At 46.1% G+C, this 18,675-nt stretch overlaps 1 protein-coding gene across 4 annotated transcripts in view; it reads right to left on the bottom strand.

Annotated features, from left to right (window-relative positions):
- The window catches only part of DAAM2 (dishevelled associated activator of morphogenesis 2), a 63,827-nt gene that overhangs the window by 33,774 nt on the left and 11,378 nt on the right, over nt 1–18,675 (bottom strand). For 3 of the 4 annotated variants that reach the window (XM_028120607.2, XM_028120605.2, XM_028120606.2), the window contains exons 5-14: nt 18,239–18,572; nt 17,304–17,414; nt 16,004–16,107; nt 14,820–14,886; nt 13,640–13,757; nt 11,462–11,600; nt 7,679–7,737; nt 7,358–7,542; nt 6,464–6,763; nt 1,603–1,710 (exon numbers count right to left, since the gene is read on the bottom strand). In XM_028120607.2, coding sequence (XP_027976408.1) covers nt 1,603–1,710; nt 6,464–6,763; nt 7,358–7,542; nt 7,679–7,737; nt 11,462–11,600; nt 13,640–13,757; nt 14,820–14,886; nt 16,004–16,107; nt 17,304–17,414; nt 18,239–18,572 — 1,525 coding nt within the window. Of the gene's footprint in view, nt 1–1,602; nt 1,711–6,463; nt 6,764–7,340; nt 7,543–7,678; nt 7,738–11,461; nt 11,601–13,639; nt 13,758–14,819; nt 14,887–16,003; nt 16,108–17,303; nt 17,415–18,238; nt 18,573–18,675 lie in introns of all 4 variants that reach the window. The other variant, XM_088024362.1, reaches the window with a different exon arrangement.

The raw sequence follows: 18,675 nt of genomic DNA on the forward strand, positions 1-18,675 counted from the left end.
GAGAATCACCAAGTGACAATAGTCTGGTTGAGCCCAGCCCCGAAATAGGGAGTTAACAGAGGAGACAGGGGACAAAAGGGGACAGTCCACCTTAACACTTCTCCAGTCACCAAACTGAGAGGCCCCAAACCCAGTCTGTTCTAAACCCCATAACCCCTCTTTTCCCCACTGGACCCCATCCTAGCCCCACCTCAGGGCACAGAGACTGGGTGGGGTGGCCTGGAACCCTGGCCAAGAGAAAGACTTTCCAACTAGGGGGAGGTGTGTGATTGACCATGTCTGATACACCCCTTGCACATGCTCCCTCCATCCCACTTGGGAGCATCAGTGCATAGGAACACCAAGGACTCAGAAGAGTCCCTTCCCACTCTGTTAGGCCACAGCTGCTGCCAGCGGCCATGCCAGCCTGATACGGGCAGAGGCTAAAAATGTTGCCTGGAATTAGGGTAAAGAATCAGATACCTTGAGCACCTACATTTAAATTAAATAACAATCGTCTGGTTTTTCTAGAATCCCAAGTCAGGATTAGAGTCCGGCCCCAACTCTGTCCCTTTGGCTAGGCTCCTAAGAGGAGTCTCATGTGCCCTCAGAAAGGATTGTCCACAGGCCTGAACTTGGCAGAAAGCAGTGGGGAGCCCAGTCACAACATGCAGCTGCTACCCAGGGCCCAGGAAGATGCAGACCCCACTCACTGGCACCCTGGGGTATCCTCAAGTGCTGGCATCCTGGGCTCAGCAGAGGGGATTGGAGAAAGTGGCACAGTATGGAAAAGAAATGACCAGAGGGAGACCAGAGAGAACACACTCTAAAGCCTTGAGGCTGGGAATGTCCAAACTGGACTTGGGGGCAGGGCCCCCAGATGTGCTAGCTACAGTGCAGATTCCTCAGCCCTGACTCATCTTCCGACTCACATTCATGCAAGGATGAGGTATGAGAATCAGCACATTTGGCAATCCCCACTGGCACTGCCTCGGGAATGCCCTGTGTTCTGCCACCCTCCCACTCCTCCTACTGCTGCTGGAAGAGCAGGCTGACTGGCCAGCCATCTGTAAGTAGTGTCTGCAGAGCAAAGCCCAGGACTCTCCCAGCCCTGCCCAGGCCCAGACCCAACCTTAACCCCCGAACAAGACCTGGAGCAGCTCCATCTTCCTAGAAACATTGACATCCTCAGCTAACTGACTCGTGGGGGTGTTGGGAGAGTATGGTGGAGAAAGTAGTTTGAAATTTATCATGCCTGCTAGGTGTAGTCTCTAGATCCTGGGGTCAAAGAGAGAACAGTGGCCAGGGCTGTGACTCCACCTCCAGTGCTCCAAGATGAAGGACAAATGGACAAAATGCTATTCCATCATTCAGTGTGTAAATACACACAACTGTGAGCCAGAACTGGAATACAACAGGATATTTCCCCTACTGCACTGCATACGTCTAATTCTGATCCGTGTACCTAGCAAAGCATGGTACCTCATAAGGAATAAAATCATTCAGTATACCTGGGAGGAAGGGAGGGAGAAAGAAGAGGTTGAGGGTTGGATTCAAGGGGTATAGGTGAAGTCAAAACTGGAAGTCAAGACCCAAGAAGATGGGGGCAGGGAAAGGCCTTACCTGGTGCCTCTGATAAGCTGAAAACATTTTTTCAAAGTCCTCTAGGTCCAGAATCCGAAATACCTGCATGTCATCAATCTCATTCCATACAGTGCCAGGGACACGTTCCTAAGATTCAGGACAGGGAGAAGACCCAATGTTTGACTCAACTCCTTCATGATGGAGAGGTCCAATGCCTCCCTAACTCCACCTGTTCCCAGCTGCACAAACTACAATAGTCAGGCTTTCAGGCCTTCAGAAAGGGGTCAATTCGTCTCCCCCAAACCTTCAATACATTGTTCCAGGGCAGAGGCCAGAGACAAGCTCCTTGTCCTCCCTTTCTCATGGGGCCACATAGACGTGTGTTCCAGAAATCAAATGGAGGGCAAGAATGATGGGTAGGCAAGTATGAAAGAGGGTATGAAACTCCTTCCCGAAAAACAAAACCAAACCAGTGTTCTCAGGGCACACTCCCTAAATGTCAGGGTTGGCTAGAGTCACTGCAACGAATAGTGCCCACACATATTTGAGATCTTCAAATCCTCAGTGCGCACTATATTTCCCGTAACTGAGATTGTCATTTTCTCTTCCATGGGGTCTTCCTCCTACTTTCCCAGATTCCCAGAAAGTAGACAAATGCCAAAGCCTGGGACAACCTGGCCCCTAGAGTGACTGTTCAGGCCAACAAGACTGCCACAACTTCCTGTTGGTCAGACCCAGGGAAAGTGGCTTATCCATCATGGTTGGGATGTGTCCAAGGGTTTACATTCCAAGGTTTCTCCACCTAAGCACTGCCCCACCTCTGTGTGGGACCCTGGCACTGAACCCCCACTCCAGGGAGAGGCTCCTTCAGCAAAGCCAAGAACACCCCAGTGGTCTTCTAGCACCTTGACAATGGCTCAGAGGGCAGAGAGCACAGCCTCTTCAGGGTACTCACTTCTGTCCTCCCAGGAGTCCTTGCCTCATCCTGAGCTTTGCTGTCCTTTAAAATGGAATCTCCCACCTTCCTCTGCCTAAAGGGCAGCTGGGGAAACTTCCTAAGGCCACGACCCCCTCCTCCCTCCATCTCCCCCTCAGCAAGGCTTAGAGAGAGAAACATACCTTTCACTCACTTTTATTTTCTTAAACTCTGGAAAGGGGAGGCTAGGCCAGAGCAGAGTGGGGGGGCATTCCTGTGGCCTTTCTAAGGCCAGGGACCCTCTTGTGGAATGCTGGGCTGGGAAACTCAGAGCAGCAAGGGATACAGGCAACTGGCCAAACCCAACACGGACACATTCTTTTCATGGCAGAAACAACCACTGTGTGTGTGTGTGTGTGTGTGTGTGTGTGTGTGTACACAGGAGCATGCATGGAGTAGGGGAAGGGGACAGGGGAAAGAAGCCAGGCCCCTGGAATGGGTTATGTGGGAGGCAGAGAGAAGATGTGAGGGAGAACTGAACAGGAAAGCAGGGAAGGAAAAGCTCTCAGTGGTTCCCATCTGAGTCTAGACCTGGGGTGGAGGTGGGCTCCATGGGAAATCCCACACAGGTAAAGCTTGCCACTGTTCTTTACTCCCAGTGAGGCCGAGCTAAGAAAGGGCTGGAATGTAAGAGCTGGATGGTTAACACTAGGGAGAGTTTCCCCTGAGAGAATGGACTGAGTGCCCAGCTCTCCCACCCTTCTTGCCAAATGCCACCCCATCCCCATATGCAGCCCTTCGTGGCGGTATAGCTGAGCTCTGGAGCCAGCTGAGCACTGGAGCCATAATCCATTTCCTAGTATTCTCCACATCCTACACTTCACCAAGTTGCCCTGATGTGCCCAGCGTGTAGAATGATCCTGACTTTAATTTTTGCATCACTCTAGCCAAAACCTCTTCACCTCCAGTCTAGATCCCTGGGACTTCTGCCCTCTAGAGACATCCTTTATATGCCAGAGAAATCTTTCTCCAAAACACTTTTCATTGTGTTTCTCTCACTGAGCATTTGGAGTCCAACAGAGCAAGCTAGCTTGCATTCCCAGCCTCATCACTATGTGGGACAGTTGGCAAATAGAGGGGTACTATTCTCTTCTCATTTCACATAAAAGAAAGCAGAGTCTCAGTGATGCTTGCTTACTGAGTTGAAGGATTAGGTGAGATAACACACTTAAGGCACGCATGGTTGTGCCACAAATAACTCACCTAATATTATTACGAATTTCTATTAGTCACTATTCCAAATACTTCATATGTCAATTAATCTTCACAATGATCCTTTGATATAGATGCCATAATTACCCCAATTTTATAGAACAGGAACCTGATGCCCAAATTATTAAATAACTCCTGGTCACATGATTAAAAGCTTGGGAGTGGGCTAATAAGTCCACAAATATTATTCAATCCCCCCCACCTACTCCTGCTGAGAAATGTCTACAACTCCCACGAATCCTCCCCATTACCCATTCTATCAGACCCGTACTTTCCAGTCCAGGAATGAAACTCTGGCCTGCTTTGGGTCCCTGAGGAATTTATATAGATTTTATTATTACTAGACCCCCGTGAAAATCCTAAGTACAAAGCTCTATTTGATGAGAATGTTGCAAATATATTAGTTGCCTTGTCTGTTTTCCTTAACTGTTAAGGTGCCTAATCAATTTTTCATTACCTTTCAAAATTTTTCAGTTATACAAAAAGGCAACCTACTGAATGGGAGAAGATATCTGCAAATTATATATTCGGTAAAAGGCTTAATATCTAAAATATATAAAGAACTTACACAACTCAACACCAAAAAAGAAAACCCTAAATAATCCAATTAAAAAATGGGCAGAGGACCTAACTATGCATTTTTCCAAAAAAGACATACAGATGGCCAACAGACAAATGAAAAGATGCTCAACATCATCAGGAAAATACAAATTAAAACCACAATGAGATATCACCTTACACCTGTCAGAATGGCTAAAATCAAAAAGACAAGAAATAACGAGTGTTGGTGAGGATGTGGAGAAAAGAGAACCCTTGTGTGCTGTTGGCAGGAATGCAAACTTGTGCAGCCACTATGGAAGACAGTATAGAGATTTCTCAAAAAAAAAAAATAAAAATAGAAATACCATACCATAGCGTAACATATAGAGTTGTAAAACCACTATGCTGTACACCTGAAACTAATGTAACATTGTGTCAACTATAATAAAAAAATTTAAACTTTTTTCTAAAAGAAAGCAAAAAAAAAATCTTTAAGTTTTAAGTACAGGAAATAATTTTTTTTCTTTACCACAAAGAAGTATATATATTATTTCTGATCATGAACAGTGAATGTTTCCACACAGACTGTGGCCTTTGGTTCTGCAGAGCTGTTTGTCCGCTTGCCTCGTGACTGTGGGAAAGGACACACAGGGCACAGCTGTGCAGTGCAGTTGTCACAAATGTTAACCATGTGGCTTCAAAATTCTGATAACAGGTGGCTCTAAAATTTTACCAACTTAGATTGGAGATGTTATCAGAAGCTTAGGAGACTGTGGGCTATATTCATGCTTTGTCTTTCCACCTTGATTATAAAACCAGAGATAGAAGGAATCTTAGAAATCTCACAGATGAGCAAACTGAGGTACAAAGTGAGTGATTTATGCAGGTTGCACAGTTTATCAGAGCCAACTCTGGTTTAGTTAAAGGTTAGAAATTCCTCTTCAATCCTTCCCTAGGATCTCTAGATGTTTCCTTGAACAAAATTCCTAATTTGCCAGATTCAAAGCTCTTACATGGCAATGCTTTGTTTCACCTCTTATTATTATCCATCACAACCCCCAGCAAAAAGCTTTACACAAGGTAGCCCTCAGACTGACTGGCTAGCTGGTCTACCATTATGAGAGCCAGCTAACACATAGCTGGCCACCTATTTCACAATCTCACATCTCTTCCCACTTGAATCTCCATCTGAGCTCATTTGAGCTTGCATAGAATGGTACAGTTATGAATTCCCCAAGAGTTAGACCAAGAGGTTCATACAACAAGGTCAGAGGACATCCATTAGTCCCAGCTCCAAAATGATGTCTTCATGGCTGCTGCTGAATTGTGTGTATGGATCAGGCTAATTGAACTCAGTTACCGTGTATGTGTAAACCTCAAGGACAAAGCCACAGGTCCTAATACGATTTAGTACAGAACCAGAGGCAGGGCTTGACCCAGGCTGGAACTGGCCTTAAATTACTAGCAGTCTAAAGCAACCCAGGTTATCTCTACTCCATGCTCGTGAGAGTCCAACAGAGGAATCTCACACATGAACCTGGGTTTGGTGGTTATTGTGAATAATATTCATGAGGGCCTCTCACTGCTGAGCAGGCTAGAAAAGTACCCAGTGTGTCTACCTTCCCTCCAGGAGGATGCCAAAATGACTACATCTTGACATCCAATTCTTCATGGCAAGAGTGCTGTCCTGTCCCCTGCCATGGCCTCATCATTTCAGTCCTTTGAACACACTGCCCTGAACTTTACCATCTCTAGACCTTGGTCCAAGTTCTTTGCCTATATCTTCCACTCTTTTCCTCAAATAGACCCTATCCTTAAAATTCTAGCCCAGCCATTGTATTGTCTAGAAAGTGACCCTGCTTCGCCCATGCTCTGGTATCAATATCACTCCGTTAACCCTCAGCACATACAAATTCTGTCTGCAGGTGTCTTTGCCAGTTGAGCCTTAGCACATGCCAAGCTATTTCCTCCCATTGTAGATGTTCTTCCCAGTGAACAGTGAGCTGTCTGACATCAGCAATCCCATCTTCTGCATTTACTATGCTTTCCCTTATCCCCACCAAAGAAGGAACCCAGAAGGGGCAATCTACAAACAATGAGCAGGCAATCCATGGGGCTGACTGGCACTGGCTATAGGAGAATAGACCTACTGATCTTTTCTTTGTTACTTACCTCATTCAGCTTGACCCAGTTGAAGGACTTCAGTGGATGGGAAGGCTGGGGAGCACACTTCTTCCTGAGTGGGATGTCACTGCTGGGGCAGGGGTCTGGAGGGAGAGGCAGGCCCATGCTGAAGCACGGTGGGGCACCGGGGGGAGTGGGAGGCCCACCAGGTGGAAGAGGTGGTGGTGGAGGTGGAGGACAGCAGGCAAATGGGAGAGGGGGCGGAGGTGGAGGCAGGTCATTGGTTGTCATTGAGGAAGACAAGGTAAGTGGGCCCCCAGGGGGAGGTGGGGAAGATACAGGTCCTGTCTGTGGGAAGACAGAAAAATTGAAAAGACAAAGCTATCAACAATGACGCCTTTCAGGTCCCCACCACAGTATTTCTTTCCTTATGCTTATTCTTCATTTACACTAGAACCCCAATCCTGCTCTCACCTCCACACACATTTTGCTCCCCCATTTCCTCTCTGTATCCCGGCATCCAACATAAACATAGACACAACCACAGCCACATACATATAGGTAAAACACACATACATAACACTGGACAAAGTCATAGTTATCACAATGCAACAGCAGGAATGATACATATGGTTGTGTAGGCTACTGTCTGCACAAGGGCATCCAGCTGCACAGGGAGGGGTGCGCAAAATCATACTTGCACTCTGCTTTCCCAGGTGTGCTTCCTGGGACAGTGTCACCCAGGGGAAAGGGCACTGGTTTTTCTAATTAACACAAAGGTAGCCACCTTTACAGCCTCACAGTTCCCCTCCAACCTGGCCTGAGGTCCTCCTCTAACTTCTCCTTCATCCTGGGGTCCTTAGCCCTTCCCCACACCTGTTCTTCCCACTTTATCCTGAAGGTCTCAGCTCAATATGTAAAGAGAGGAAGGTGTCCACATACTGAGATTTCACTGAGTTGGGCTACCAGTTCTGCCACTTGTCCTCGAGCCTGGCGCAGGTCCTGGGACTCTCGGGCCAGTTTATCCTTCATCTTGTTCAGTGTCCGCATCATCTCTTCCTTCTCCAATGTCTTTGTCTCACATTCTCGCTCCTTCCTCTCTAGCTTGCTCACCAACTCCATGTGTTCTGGGATGGGGGTGGGACAGGAGAGGAAATGGGAAGAGACAATATGAATCTGTGTGTGTCTACCTCTAATAGGTCCTGGGCTGGGCAGGGGAGGGGTTGTACGGAGCATGCAGTGGCTTTAGGCAGAGGCCCTTACCTTTCCGGAACTTCTCTGCCTGGTCTTGCCACTGTTTCACTTCATTCTCATTGATGAGCCTGGTGGGGAGTACAGGAAGGGTCTGTTGATTGTTGGCTCATAACTTCCCAGAAGACATATCATCCCCCTATTCCCCACATCAGTTCTGTGATCTCCAATCTGTCCAGCCACATCAAGGGGCTAGGATTTTGACTCTCCAGATGTCTCTCCAGGTCCCCAGCCCTGCCCAGTTCTCGTGTATCTCTCTGTGGACTGTGAAAATTGAAAAGACCCTTAAATAACTTATGATCCAACCCCTTGTGATATAGTTGAAGCTCTTGAGACCAGAAATGTTGAAGACAACAGCTTAACTAATGGTAGAACTAGGACTAAATCTCAGGCTTCTTTTAGTTGTCTGATGACTTGTACTCCCTTGTAAAAATAAGTTTTTGCACTGAGATCAAAATATTGACCCTACTATGGTCTAGGCTTCCAAAGACCAATGTGTAAGAGCAAGAAAAATCACCCACCTCACAACACAGAATGAGTATGTTGAGGGTGAAGAGGGAAATGTATCTAAATCACAGGAAGTCCTCACTCATGTCAAACTCTTGGAATGGGGATTAAGCTATTACCTAGACACCAAAGTGTAATAGAAATGAAATCCCAAAGTGAGATCTCAATAATTGGGCTTTTTGTTTGTTTTTGTAACTCTGAAAATGTGGGAGTTAGATCCATGAATCTTGGCCTCCTCAATCACATCAAGGATATAAAGAGGGGACAGAGTATGGAAAGGGACATAATTTGTGCAGAGAGTTCTTTGGAGAGAGCCATTGCTGTCCTTCTTGGAAGTGCTACCTCCTTCATCATCATCCACTAGCTTCTTTGGACCACTCAGAGTTCTGACCCACATTCCCTGATGTTGGGAGGGAGGCATGGTGGACTAGGGTCCAACTTGGGGCCAGGCAGTTCCAAAGAGTGAAGAAACATTAACTGGGAGAGTGGTGCTGTGCTGGGACCATCCAGCACTCCTAGAGTTTGTTGGAACAGAGATTGCACAAAGGTTTTTCATGGACCAGATGTAAGCATCATGGAAAAATTGGGCTGATGCCATTTTAAGTCCTTTCCAAGATGTCCACCTGGCAGAAAATTGGACACTTGGACATTGTGCCATTGTGCACTAGATTGTTAGTGAATCAGGAGCTGATGGAAGGGATGGTACCAACCAGTCTTAGGGGATAAAAAGGCCTTGAATGGCCAGTGACCAGGGTTTTATAGTGAGAGGCATGCAACAAAGAGCTTCAGAAGATCCCAGAAATAATTCATGTCTTTACCTTTGTGACAAGGCCAGAGAATAGGAAACCTGTTTACTAGGTTATCTAATCAAGTAACACCTTTTCCCCTTCTCCTTCCTGCCCCTGCACTGCCTCTGATAGGGATTAAAAACTGGTTAGCTAATAGAAGGGGATATGTGTGTAGAATGGGTTAGAAGAAAAACAGAACAGAGAAAGAAAGCCAGTCATCACACATGCCCTTCCCACTGCACCGTCCAGCCCCAGTCCAGGGAAGAGAGAGATTTAAGGCTAAATCAAATCTAGAATTCACATGGTTCACATCTGAGACTCGTCCTTCTAGTTGCAGATTTGAGACTATGTTGATGGCTTAAAATGATCTTAGGACTTCCATTGCCCAAGAAGAAGCAAAAACTTCGTTGGACCTGAGGCATTTTCATCCTCTGGCAGAGGAAAAGCTTCCCCACTAAATAGTGTAAAGAGTTAGTAGAAAACAGAAATAAAAATCAGAAATAAAGCTGCATTTTGATTACTTTGCTAGTTGCACTTGTCCAGCATACCAGGTAGGATTAACTACATCAATACCCAACTACTTGTGCAAATGAAAACAGTACCATGAATAGTTCAAAAATCATTTTCTACCTGGCTTTGGAATGTGACACCATGAATACTTAAGAGCCAATTTATCTCGTTAAAGGGCAACTGGACATGTATAGTAGCATTATTTACAAAAGCCAAGATATGGAAGCAGCCCAAGTGTCCAACCATTGGTGAATGGATAAAGAAGATGTGGCGTTTTTATACAATGGAATATTATGCAGCCCTAAAAAGAATGAAATCTTGCCATTTGCAATGACATGGATGGAGCTAAGCAAAATAAGTCAGTCAGAGAAAGACAAATACCATATGATTTCACTCATAGAAGGAATTTAAGAAGCCAATCAAATGAGCAAAGCAAAAGAGAGAGAGAAATCAAGAAACAGACTCTTAGCTATAGAGGACAAACTGATGGTTACCAGAGGGGAGGGGGGGAAGAGGGATTGGTGATATAGATGATGGGGATTAAGGAGTGCACTTGTGATGATGAGCACCGGGTGATGTATGGAATTGTTGAATCACTACATTGCACACCTGAAACTAAAGCAACACTATATATTAACTAACTGGAAATTAAAACAAAAACTTAAAAAAGAAAGCTAAGTGAAATAAGTCAAGCAGAGAGTCAATTATCATATGGTTTCACTTATTTGTGGAACATCAGGAGTAGCATGGAGGACATTAGGAGAAGGAAGGGAAAAATGATGGGGGGATATCGGAGGGAGAGATGAACCATGAGAGATGTTGGACTCTGAGAAACAAACAGGGTTTTAGAGGGGAGGGGCGAGGGGGGATGGGTTAGCCTGGTGATGGGTATTAAGGAGGGCACGTAGTGCATGGAGCACTGGGTGTTATACGAAAACAATGGATCGTGAATCACCACATCAAAAACTAATGATGTATTGTATGGTGACTAACATAACATAATAAAATTTAAAAATAAATAAATAAAAATAAGTAATTTTATTTAAAAAAAGTTAAGTAAAAGTTTAAAATTAAAAATTAATGTGTTAACATAACTTCTGATAATTGATGTGACTTTAAACTTGGTTCTCTGTATTTCTCAATATACAGGGTCAAAGATAAGCCAGACTTAGGCTCTGACATCCTTATCCAACAGTCTTAGTTAATTGCCATGTTCTATTTCAGTGATTAGCAAACTTTCTCTAAAGGGTTAGAATAACTATTTTAGGTTTTATATGCCAGGTACAATCTCTGTCACATATTCTCATTTGTTTTTAAAAACTTTTAAAATGTAAAAACTATTCTTAGCTCATGGGTCATACAAAAGCAAGCTGGAGGATTGTTTAGCCCACAGACCATTGTTAGTAAGTTTAAATTCTTCCTCTATCTACTCCATGCAATGGATCATTAAAAGCTGAGTATGGGGGCACCTGGGTGGCTCAGAAGGTTAAGCGTCTACCTTCAGCTCAGGTCATGATCCCAGGGTTCTGGGATCGAGTACCACTTCGGGCTCCCAGCTCAGTGGGGAGTCTGCTTCTCCCTCTGCCTCTCCCACCCCCAGTTTGTGCTCTCTCTTTAGCTCACTCTCTCTCTCTCTCCAATAAATAAATAAAATCTAAAAAAAAAAAAAGCTGAGTACACCCCCTATAAACCTGTGCTGTTCAATATGGTAGTCACTAGCTATGTCATATCACTATTTGAATTTAATTAAAATGAAATAAAATTTTAAATTCAGTTCCTCAGTCACACTATCCACATGTCAAGTGCTCAACAGCCATGTGTAAACAGGGCAGATATGGAATATCTCCATTATCTCAGAGGATTCTATTGGACAGGTGCATTTGGAGACATCTGGTTTATGAGAGGGAGCAGAGGTTTCACTGGTGAGAGTCCATGCAGGAGATCGAGAGGGAAGGAGGAGGAAGACAGGTGAGAGCTGGCCACTGCTCACATGTTGACAATGTTCTTGACGTTGAAGTTCTCCAAGGGAGCCAGGTCAGGGTCCACACCCCTCTCATCCTGGAGGACAATCTGTTGAAGGATCCGGTCCAGGAGCTGCCACTGCTGGAAATAGCCACCGTTCCGCTTGTCTGCGAGGACAACAGGCATCATAACTTCACTGAGCCCTGGAATCCCCTGGTGCCCTGCCCTAGAGTCACTGCCTGGGCCCAGGCTGATGAAGCATGCCCTCTCCCTCCCTTCATAAGCTCCCAGTCTGATGGGGGAGGCAATGATGCTACTGATGCAGATGCTGATGATGGAGATTTGCAAATGCGATCATTTCCTAACGATCTGCAACTGACTTTCTATGAGTGTGTCAATCCTCTAGACACATTTCTCTACTCCCTGAAGTGCTTCCTGGCTACCTTTCTTCCCTATAGGTACCCTGAGTAGCCTATGCCTTGGGAATGCAAATTGCCTTTTCCATTATCTAAAAAAAGCACCTTTCAGAAAGTAAATCTGCTCCAAAATATTACCTGCTAAATAATGAAGTCTCCAGGGAAATTTAAAAAAAGAAAATGTTTTAGGATTATCTATGCTGTTGTTCTACAGTGAAAGGTGAATGGAAACTCACTACAGGTATGCACTAAGAGAGAGTCAGAGTTGGAGTTGGAGTTGGAGTTGGGTTGGAGAAGTGCTAATGGAATCCAGGCAGACTTCTCAGTGAAGGTGACCCTGTACTGTGAAGGCAAAAGTTTGTGTGTGTTTCCTGACCTCACAGGGCCCCACTCCCATCCTCTGTAATCATGGTTTGGTGGGACATGGACTTTCTTTCCATGTGCTAGCCACAAGCCCCTCTTCTTCAGTTCTTGATCCCAAGTACTTTGTCTCAACTGACCACCAAAGGAGGTCAACCAGGACAATGCTGACCTCAAAGTCAAACCATAATGCTTACAAGGTGGAAGGTCATGTCAACAAAGCCCCATTTTGAGGCAGAAGAGACCCATTGACATTGCCCATGGAGCACGACACACAAGAACCTGATAGAGAAGTCAGGTTTCTCAGGGACTTCCTATATCTTCCGTGAAGATCTCTGTACTGAGCTTTGGAGAACTGATAGCTTCCTGGTCTAGGTCACTGTGTCCGGTTTCCTTTCCATCACTTCAGTGACATAGACATTGCAATGTGGCATAGTTTTCCATTTACCCTCCACCCAGGAAAACAGGGTAAAGCCAGGCCACTGGCTCACCAAAGTAGAACATGTTTCATCTAAGGCCATGAACCCCAAAAAACAAAAATTCCTTCATATGTTCAGATTCACCCAGTCTCAAGTTCATTCACTATAAATCAGATATAATAATGCAAACTCTTTAAGTCATTTTCAAGTTTAGAGACACTATGCCAAAGAGCCTTGCATCATGCATGGCCCAGAGCTGGCACATAGTAAACTGTGGTTATTGCCACCATCACCATGAAAACGAACACCACCATCACCACCAGTAGAGAGTCTGCCTAGGTTGATCATCATGGTTGGCCATAGTAGTCTTCCAAATATTCAATTTTATGAAAAGCTTAAATACCAAATGGTACAGTTACAGCTCATTTCAAATTGCATGCTGGGGTGGTTATTAGTGATTATATATAATTTATTCAGTCACTGTACACACCTGGATCTTAAAGAGCTTAGCATCTGCTAAGCTTAGATGCTGACATCTGATACTTGCAAAGAGAGGCAGGGACAAATGTGTTAAAGTGGAGCTCACAAGGCCTAGATGGAGGAGTTGATAAAACCTTGAAAAAAGTCATGCTCAGTCTACATCTGTGCTATGCCCCCAAATACAAAGTTTCTTTTTGGAGCTCCCCAAGGTGACTGATCACTCCTCTGTCATAAGCTGACAGCCAGAGCTGTTTGACTTTACAGTGATCAAGCTACTGCTTGGTAGACCAGGACATTAGCATTCTTCAGGGCCAAGTCCACAGCTTCTCCCCTGGGTGACAGTGGAAGTCCTGATCCCAAAGAGGGAGGGAAGAACAAGGGCCTGAGTCCTGTGGCCAGGCCTCCTGGGGACATGTGCAGAGAGAGACTCAGTCAGACTCACCAACCCAGGGAAGTCCTGACACCTTGTCTCAACCTGCCCCAGGCCAAGGCTCAGGCCAGCTGAGGAAGTGGCAAGTGCGGGCTACTTACAGGGCATCTGAAGGCAGTGGTGTAGAACAGATAGCAAGCAGGGGTAGGCCTCGGTGTGCTTTAGCTTCTTGTGGATCAGCTCAAACATCTGGGAAGCACTCTTGGTGTCAATGTGGACCTGAGGGAGTAGAGGGCACAGTGAATGGGGAGGGGGCAAGCCGTGGAAGAAGAGGGGAGAAAACCCTACTTCCATCCACTGAGCCCCATTTCCCAGGATGACATTCATTCTCCTGCTTCTGGCACAGGCTTCAAAGGAGAGGCACAGAGAAAAGGAGGAGGGAGATGTCCTAATTATATGAAGCAGGATTTCTCAATCTCAGCATATTGGCATTTTGGACCAGATCATTCTTTGTTATGGGAGCTGTCCTGTTCATTGTAGGCTGTTCCACAGCATCTTTAGTCTATATCTATCAGATACCAGTGACATCCTCCTTGTACTGGTTGTGATAACAAAAATTGTGTCCAGGCTTTGCAAATGTCCACAGGGGGAGGAGGAAGCAAAGTTACTCCTGGTTGAGAACTACTGATTCAAACTAAAGAAAGGGGACAGGGGCATAGACAATTCAAGGACCACATAGCATAGTTCCACGCAAGCTGGGTTCAAATCCCAGATCTACTCTCTCATTGTGTGACCACAGGCAAGCTAATCTCAGTCTTCTTATTGTAAATCCAGGGCTTGTGTGACCATATAATGGGATGGTGCTTGGTGACTGCAGCACCATCAGAGGTAAGCCTCTATTTGAATAGAGATTTTATAATACAATATTTAAGCAGCAGAATTGTGTATTTTCAGGGTTATTGAGGCTGAAATGAAAAGACAATCTGGTTTGTGAAGCATGATCTAGTTAGTGGCAGGGAAAGGGGACTCAGGAAATTGCTGGAAGGCAGGGGGAGAGTAGCCCAGGAGAGAATCTGAAACTAATAATGTTTAAGGACTGGCCCTCTTTCCTTTGGGGATTGCAATCTCCCAGCGGAGGAGATGTCCTACCAGGTAAGGCCTGCCAGGTGAGGCCCTGCAGAGCCAACACACTGCCAGGCTCCAGAAGTAGGACCAGTCTGTAGGACCACTCACCGGGCAAGCCAGCCAACAATGGACCTACCACAACATGGGGTCTGGAGAAGAGGCTGTGGGGCCACCTGGGACCCCGCTGCAGTTGCCCCATCCCTGTAGGCTTCTTACCATGTCAAACCTCCTGGCTAGCTCCAGGTCATCCTCATTCCGGACCATCTCAAAGAAGTCTAAATGCCTAGATAGGATGAGGGGATAGAGAGAGTAGATATTACTTCTAGGATGTCCCTGTTTGAGGATTAGTCCTTTCAACTCCCCAGTGAACTAAATCTGAAAGCTTAATTCAGGTGATGCTGAGGCAAAACCAGAAAGAAGCCACTGGTCTATAGGCCAACACGCTCCTCCTTTATAGAATCCCATGCCCCTTCTTCCTCAGGGAGGCCAGCCTACAGTCCCATCACCTTAGATCAGGCTTTCTCAATTTTGGCACTATTGATATCCAAGGCTAGATTTTCCTTGGTTGTGGGAGGCTGATCTGTGAGATGTAGAAGGTTCAACAGCATTTCTGATCTCTACCCACTAGACACCAGTAGCAGCCCCCACCTTTCAAGTCATGACAACAAAAATGTCTCCAGGCTTAGCCAAATGTCCTCTGGGGGTAAAATCACCCAGTCAAGGACTACTGCTCTGCCTTCACCAGGGTTCTCATACTGTCCTCATGTCAACCTTCAAAACCAGTCTCTCTCATTTTTCACCCCATCCACTCCCCAGCTTCATTTCAAAAGGGCCCATCCTGTCTCCCTTAAGACCCAGTGCATTAAAATAGTGTGTACCAATGGGACAGAACCAGAGGGGACAGATAGGAACTTAATTGGAATTAAGGAACACATAGGAATTTAATTGTGCCCTTTAATCAATAAAGGCTTTCATGGCTTCCATTTGTGGTGGGGCAATTTCCTTGTTAAGCAGGAGTGCCCTGCAGGATGTTTAGTATTCCTGGTTTCCAACAACCAATACCAGTTAGTGTCCCCCAACCAGCCAGTCTAAAAACCAAAGGAACACCCCTATGTGTTTCCAAAGCCCCCCCCAACCCTGGTGAAGTACTAACATGGTTGAGGACTACTGGGTCCACCTGCATTTAACATCAGAGATGAGAAAGCAGGTCAACAAAGAGAGCAGTCAAGGACAGAGGTAGGATGTGGGACAAGGGGGTGAGAGCTGTCCACCTCCCCCCCCACAGAGCTGATTCTGAATTAATACTGGGTATGGCAGGTGGTTTCCAGTGGGAAGGGCAGCCTCCTTGAAAGTTCTAATCATCCCCAACTGAGGCACTGTCTCCATGGCTTGGGCCTTACTTGTCCAGGATGGCATTCTCGTGCTGCCGGAGTTTGTCAATCACAGGTTGGATCCCCAGCATCAGGAACTCATACCGTAGATGAAGGCGGAACTCCAGATTATCCTGGGGGTCACCGAAGGAGGACCAGACTTATTGGCTTGTGGCTCTTCCACAAGAGTCCCCAGTGGACCCACTCTAGTCATTGTCCCACTATATCACCTGCAACAACCCACCTGGAACTGCCTCAAGTCCAGAGTTCCAAGAAAGGGCAGGAGGAGACATACTAGACCTTGTTATTTATTCCCATTAGGTTTCCTGCCTCACTTCCTTCAAGTCCCTTACCGGTTTTTTCAGCCTTTGGCATCAAAGAGTGGCACCGTAGAGTAAGGTAGGCTATAAGCTTTGATTTCAAACAGATCTTGATTCAAATCCCTGCTCTGACACTCACTAGTTTTGTGATTTTGGGAAAGCCTTAGTTTTCTCATCTGTAAAATGGGAATGATATTACCGAAAGGGGTGATATTATATTAAGAATTACCTGATGAAGTATGGTTACCAACTAATCAGAACAGATTAGTGTAGCTAGTACTGACAAGGGTGATGTCAGCATCTGAGGGACAGATTGCTCTCCCAACCCACCTCACCTAATTTAGCTCATCAGGACTGGTTGCAAGAAAAGCGTGTTGGCATAAAAGAGGGAAAAGTAGAGATCATTAAATTGCACCTTTTGTCCTTCAACAAATTGACCTTGACTGGGGCATCTGGTTCCCTTAGAATTTGGGGAGTTCATCTGCTCTTCAAGTTCGTCTTCAACTTGCTATTTTTACAGTCTGAGAATCCCATTCTGACTCCACAGTAAGGAAAATCAGAAGCCATACCTCCTAACAGAAGGTGCTAGAGGGCATGACCAACCAACTCAGAAACCAGTCCAGAATCAGGTCTTTAGAAAACTCTAGGAAGAAGAGCCTACACTTGCCCTCCTCCTAAATGATCCCCCACCACCCTACCACCCTAAGCCAGCATCAGCCAGCCTACGTGGGGTTTGTCCAGTACGCACATAATGCACAATGCTACCCATGCAAGGAACTCCCCAAGAACCTCTCATGACTGCAAGGTTCATGACAATCTATTCTTTCTCAGCCCCAAGTGAAGGAGGCAAGAGTTTATAAAGGTAATCTGAAGACAATGATGGTAGTGGCAGCCATGCCAACCAGAGGTCTTGGCCCTTTCCCTCTGCTACATCCCCAGGAGGCACTTGCACACATTCCCCGGGGGCCAGAAAGTCCAGGAACAGTAAGAGCCAGGACAAGATGCCTCACCTCTCCAGCTCCAGCATTGAGGACAGCGTTGATGAAGGACATGATAGCTGTTTTCAGATTCACTTCATCCCGGTACCGGCCCAAACTTCGGTCTAGCTCATTCAACAGTGTCTGGTTGGAAAGGCGGGACAGGAGAGGAAAGGTGGGCTCAGGATCCTACAAATCCAGCCTCTGTGCCTGTGTTCCTACCATTCTAACCCCACGTACTTGCTCTACCCAATCTATCTAGCTTACCCTGGTCCTTCCCAAAAGCTCAGCTTTTTCAAGAAGCGTCCTTTGCCTATCCATACCTCAATCTCAGTCCTGCCACTCAGCTCCAGTGCTTAGTTTATTTTGTAGGGCCATGCCGAAATGCTGCTTTAGCATTTTAGAGCTGTTTACAGCTCCAGCTGCTTATAGCTCATAAATCTTCCTGCCCCGCTCCCTGACAGCATGGACACTGCCTTTTACCTCTTCTGCAAAGGGTCAGGGGCCACTTTCTGCACAGAATAAGTGCTTAAAAATGTTTGATGACAGAATATACAAATAGCCTATACTGGTAGATAAACCATAGCACTTGTAGTGACAGTTTAGATCTATTGATACTTATTCTACATAAGACACTTTATACTCATCTCATTACTTTTCTGGGGCAGGTCAGGGAGAAGAAAAGAGAATGGCTTCAGTATCCAGCACTGTTCTTGGGGTCCCCATAGTAAGCACTGGCCCAGGCATAGGGCTTAAAATCTTGGCCCCAACAACTGCATTCAATTTAATTTTTGACTGAGCTGCTGTGATTCATCAGGCACTGGGCTCAGAGATGTAGAGCCATAGACTAATAATCCAGCCTCAAGGAACCCACGGTCTAGTGATGCATCCATTTTCCCAGCCAAACCCGTATCTCTTAAGGTCCCTTATGTCTTTTTATATAAGCCCTCAGCTAGGCCCCCCCTCACCTGAAAGCGTGTCCGCTCAGCTGCGTACACCTGGTAGTGGAGCATGGCTTGCAGCACCTTCTTGTGGCCTCCAGGCACCAAGCACACGGCACCCAGGATCTCCAGCACGGCCACCTTGGTCTTGCTGTTCTCTGTGCGCAGACTCTGTGCAATGGTGCTGATGGCCTCGGGCTGTGCCAGCACATGCGCTCGCCCCTGGGAGTTGTTCATCAGAGCCTTGATGCAACCAATGAGGGAGGTGTGGATGCGACTTTCGCAGGTGGCGTGGTCCATGCTCCGGAGGAAATTCAGCAGACAGGTCAAACCCTCCAGCTCAATGAAGCGTGTCACAAACCTGTCCAGGCCAGCACCATTAGCATAACAGGTATCCTGAATTTGCCTATTATTATGTATACACTTTGCAAACAGTTACCCCGGGACCTGTAAAACACAGTGTT

Source organism: Eumetopias jubatus, unplaced genomic scaffold (genome assembly GCF_037043125.1).
Source record: "Eumetopias jubatus isolate StellerSeaLion01/CBP00866 unplaced genomic scaffold, mEumJub1_p1.0 scaffold_6, whole genome shotgun sequence".
In the NCBI taxonomy this organism is placed as follows: Eukaryota; Metazoa; Chordata; class Mammalia; order Carnivora; family Otariidae; genus Eumetopias; species Eumetopias jubatus.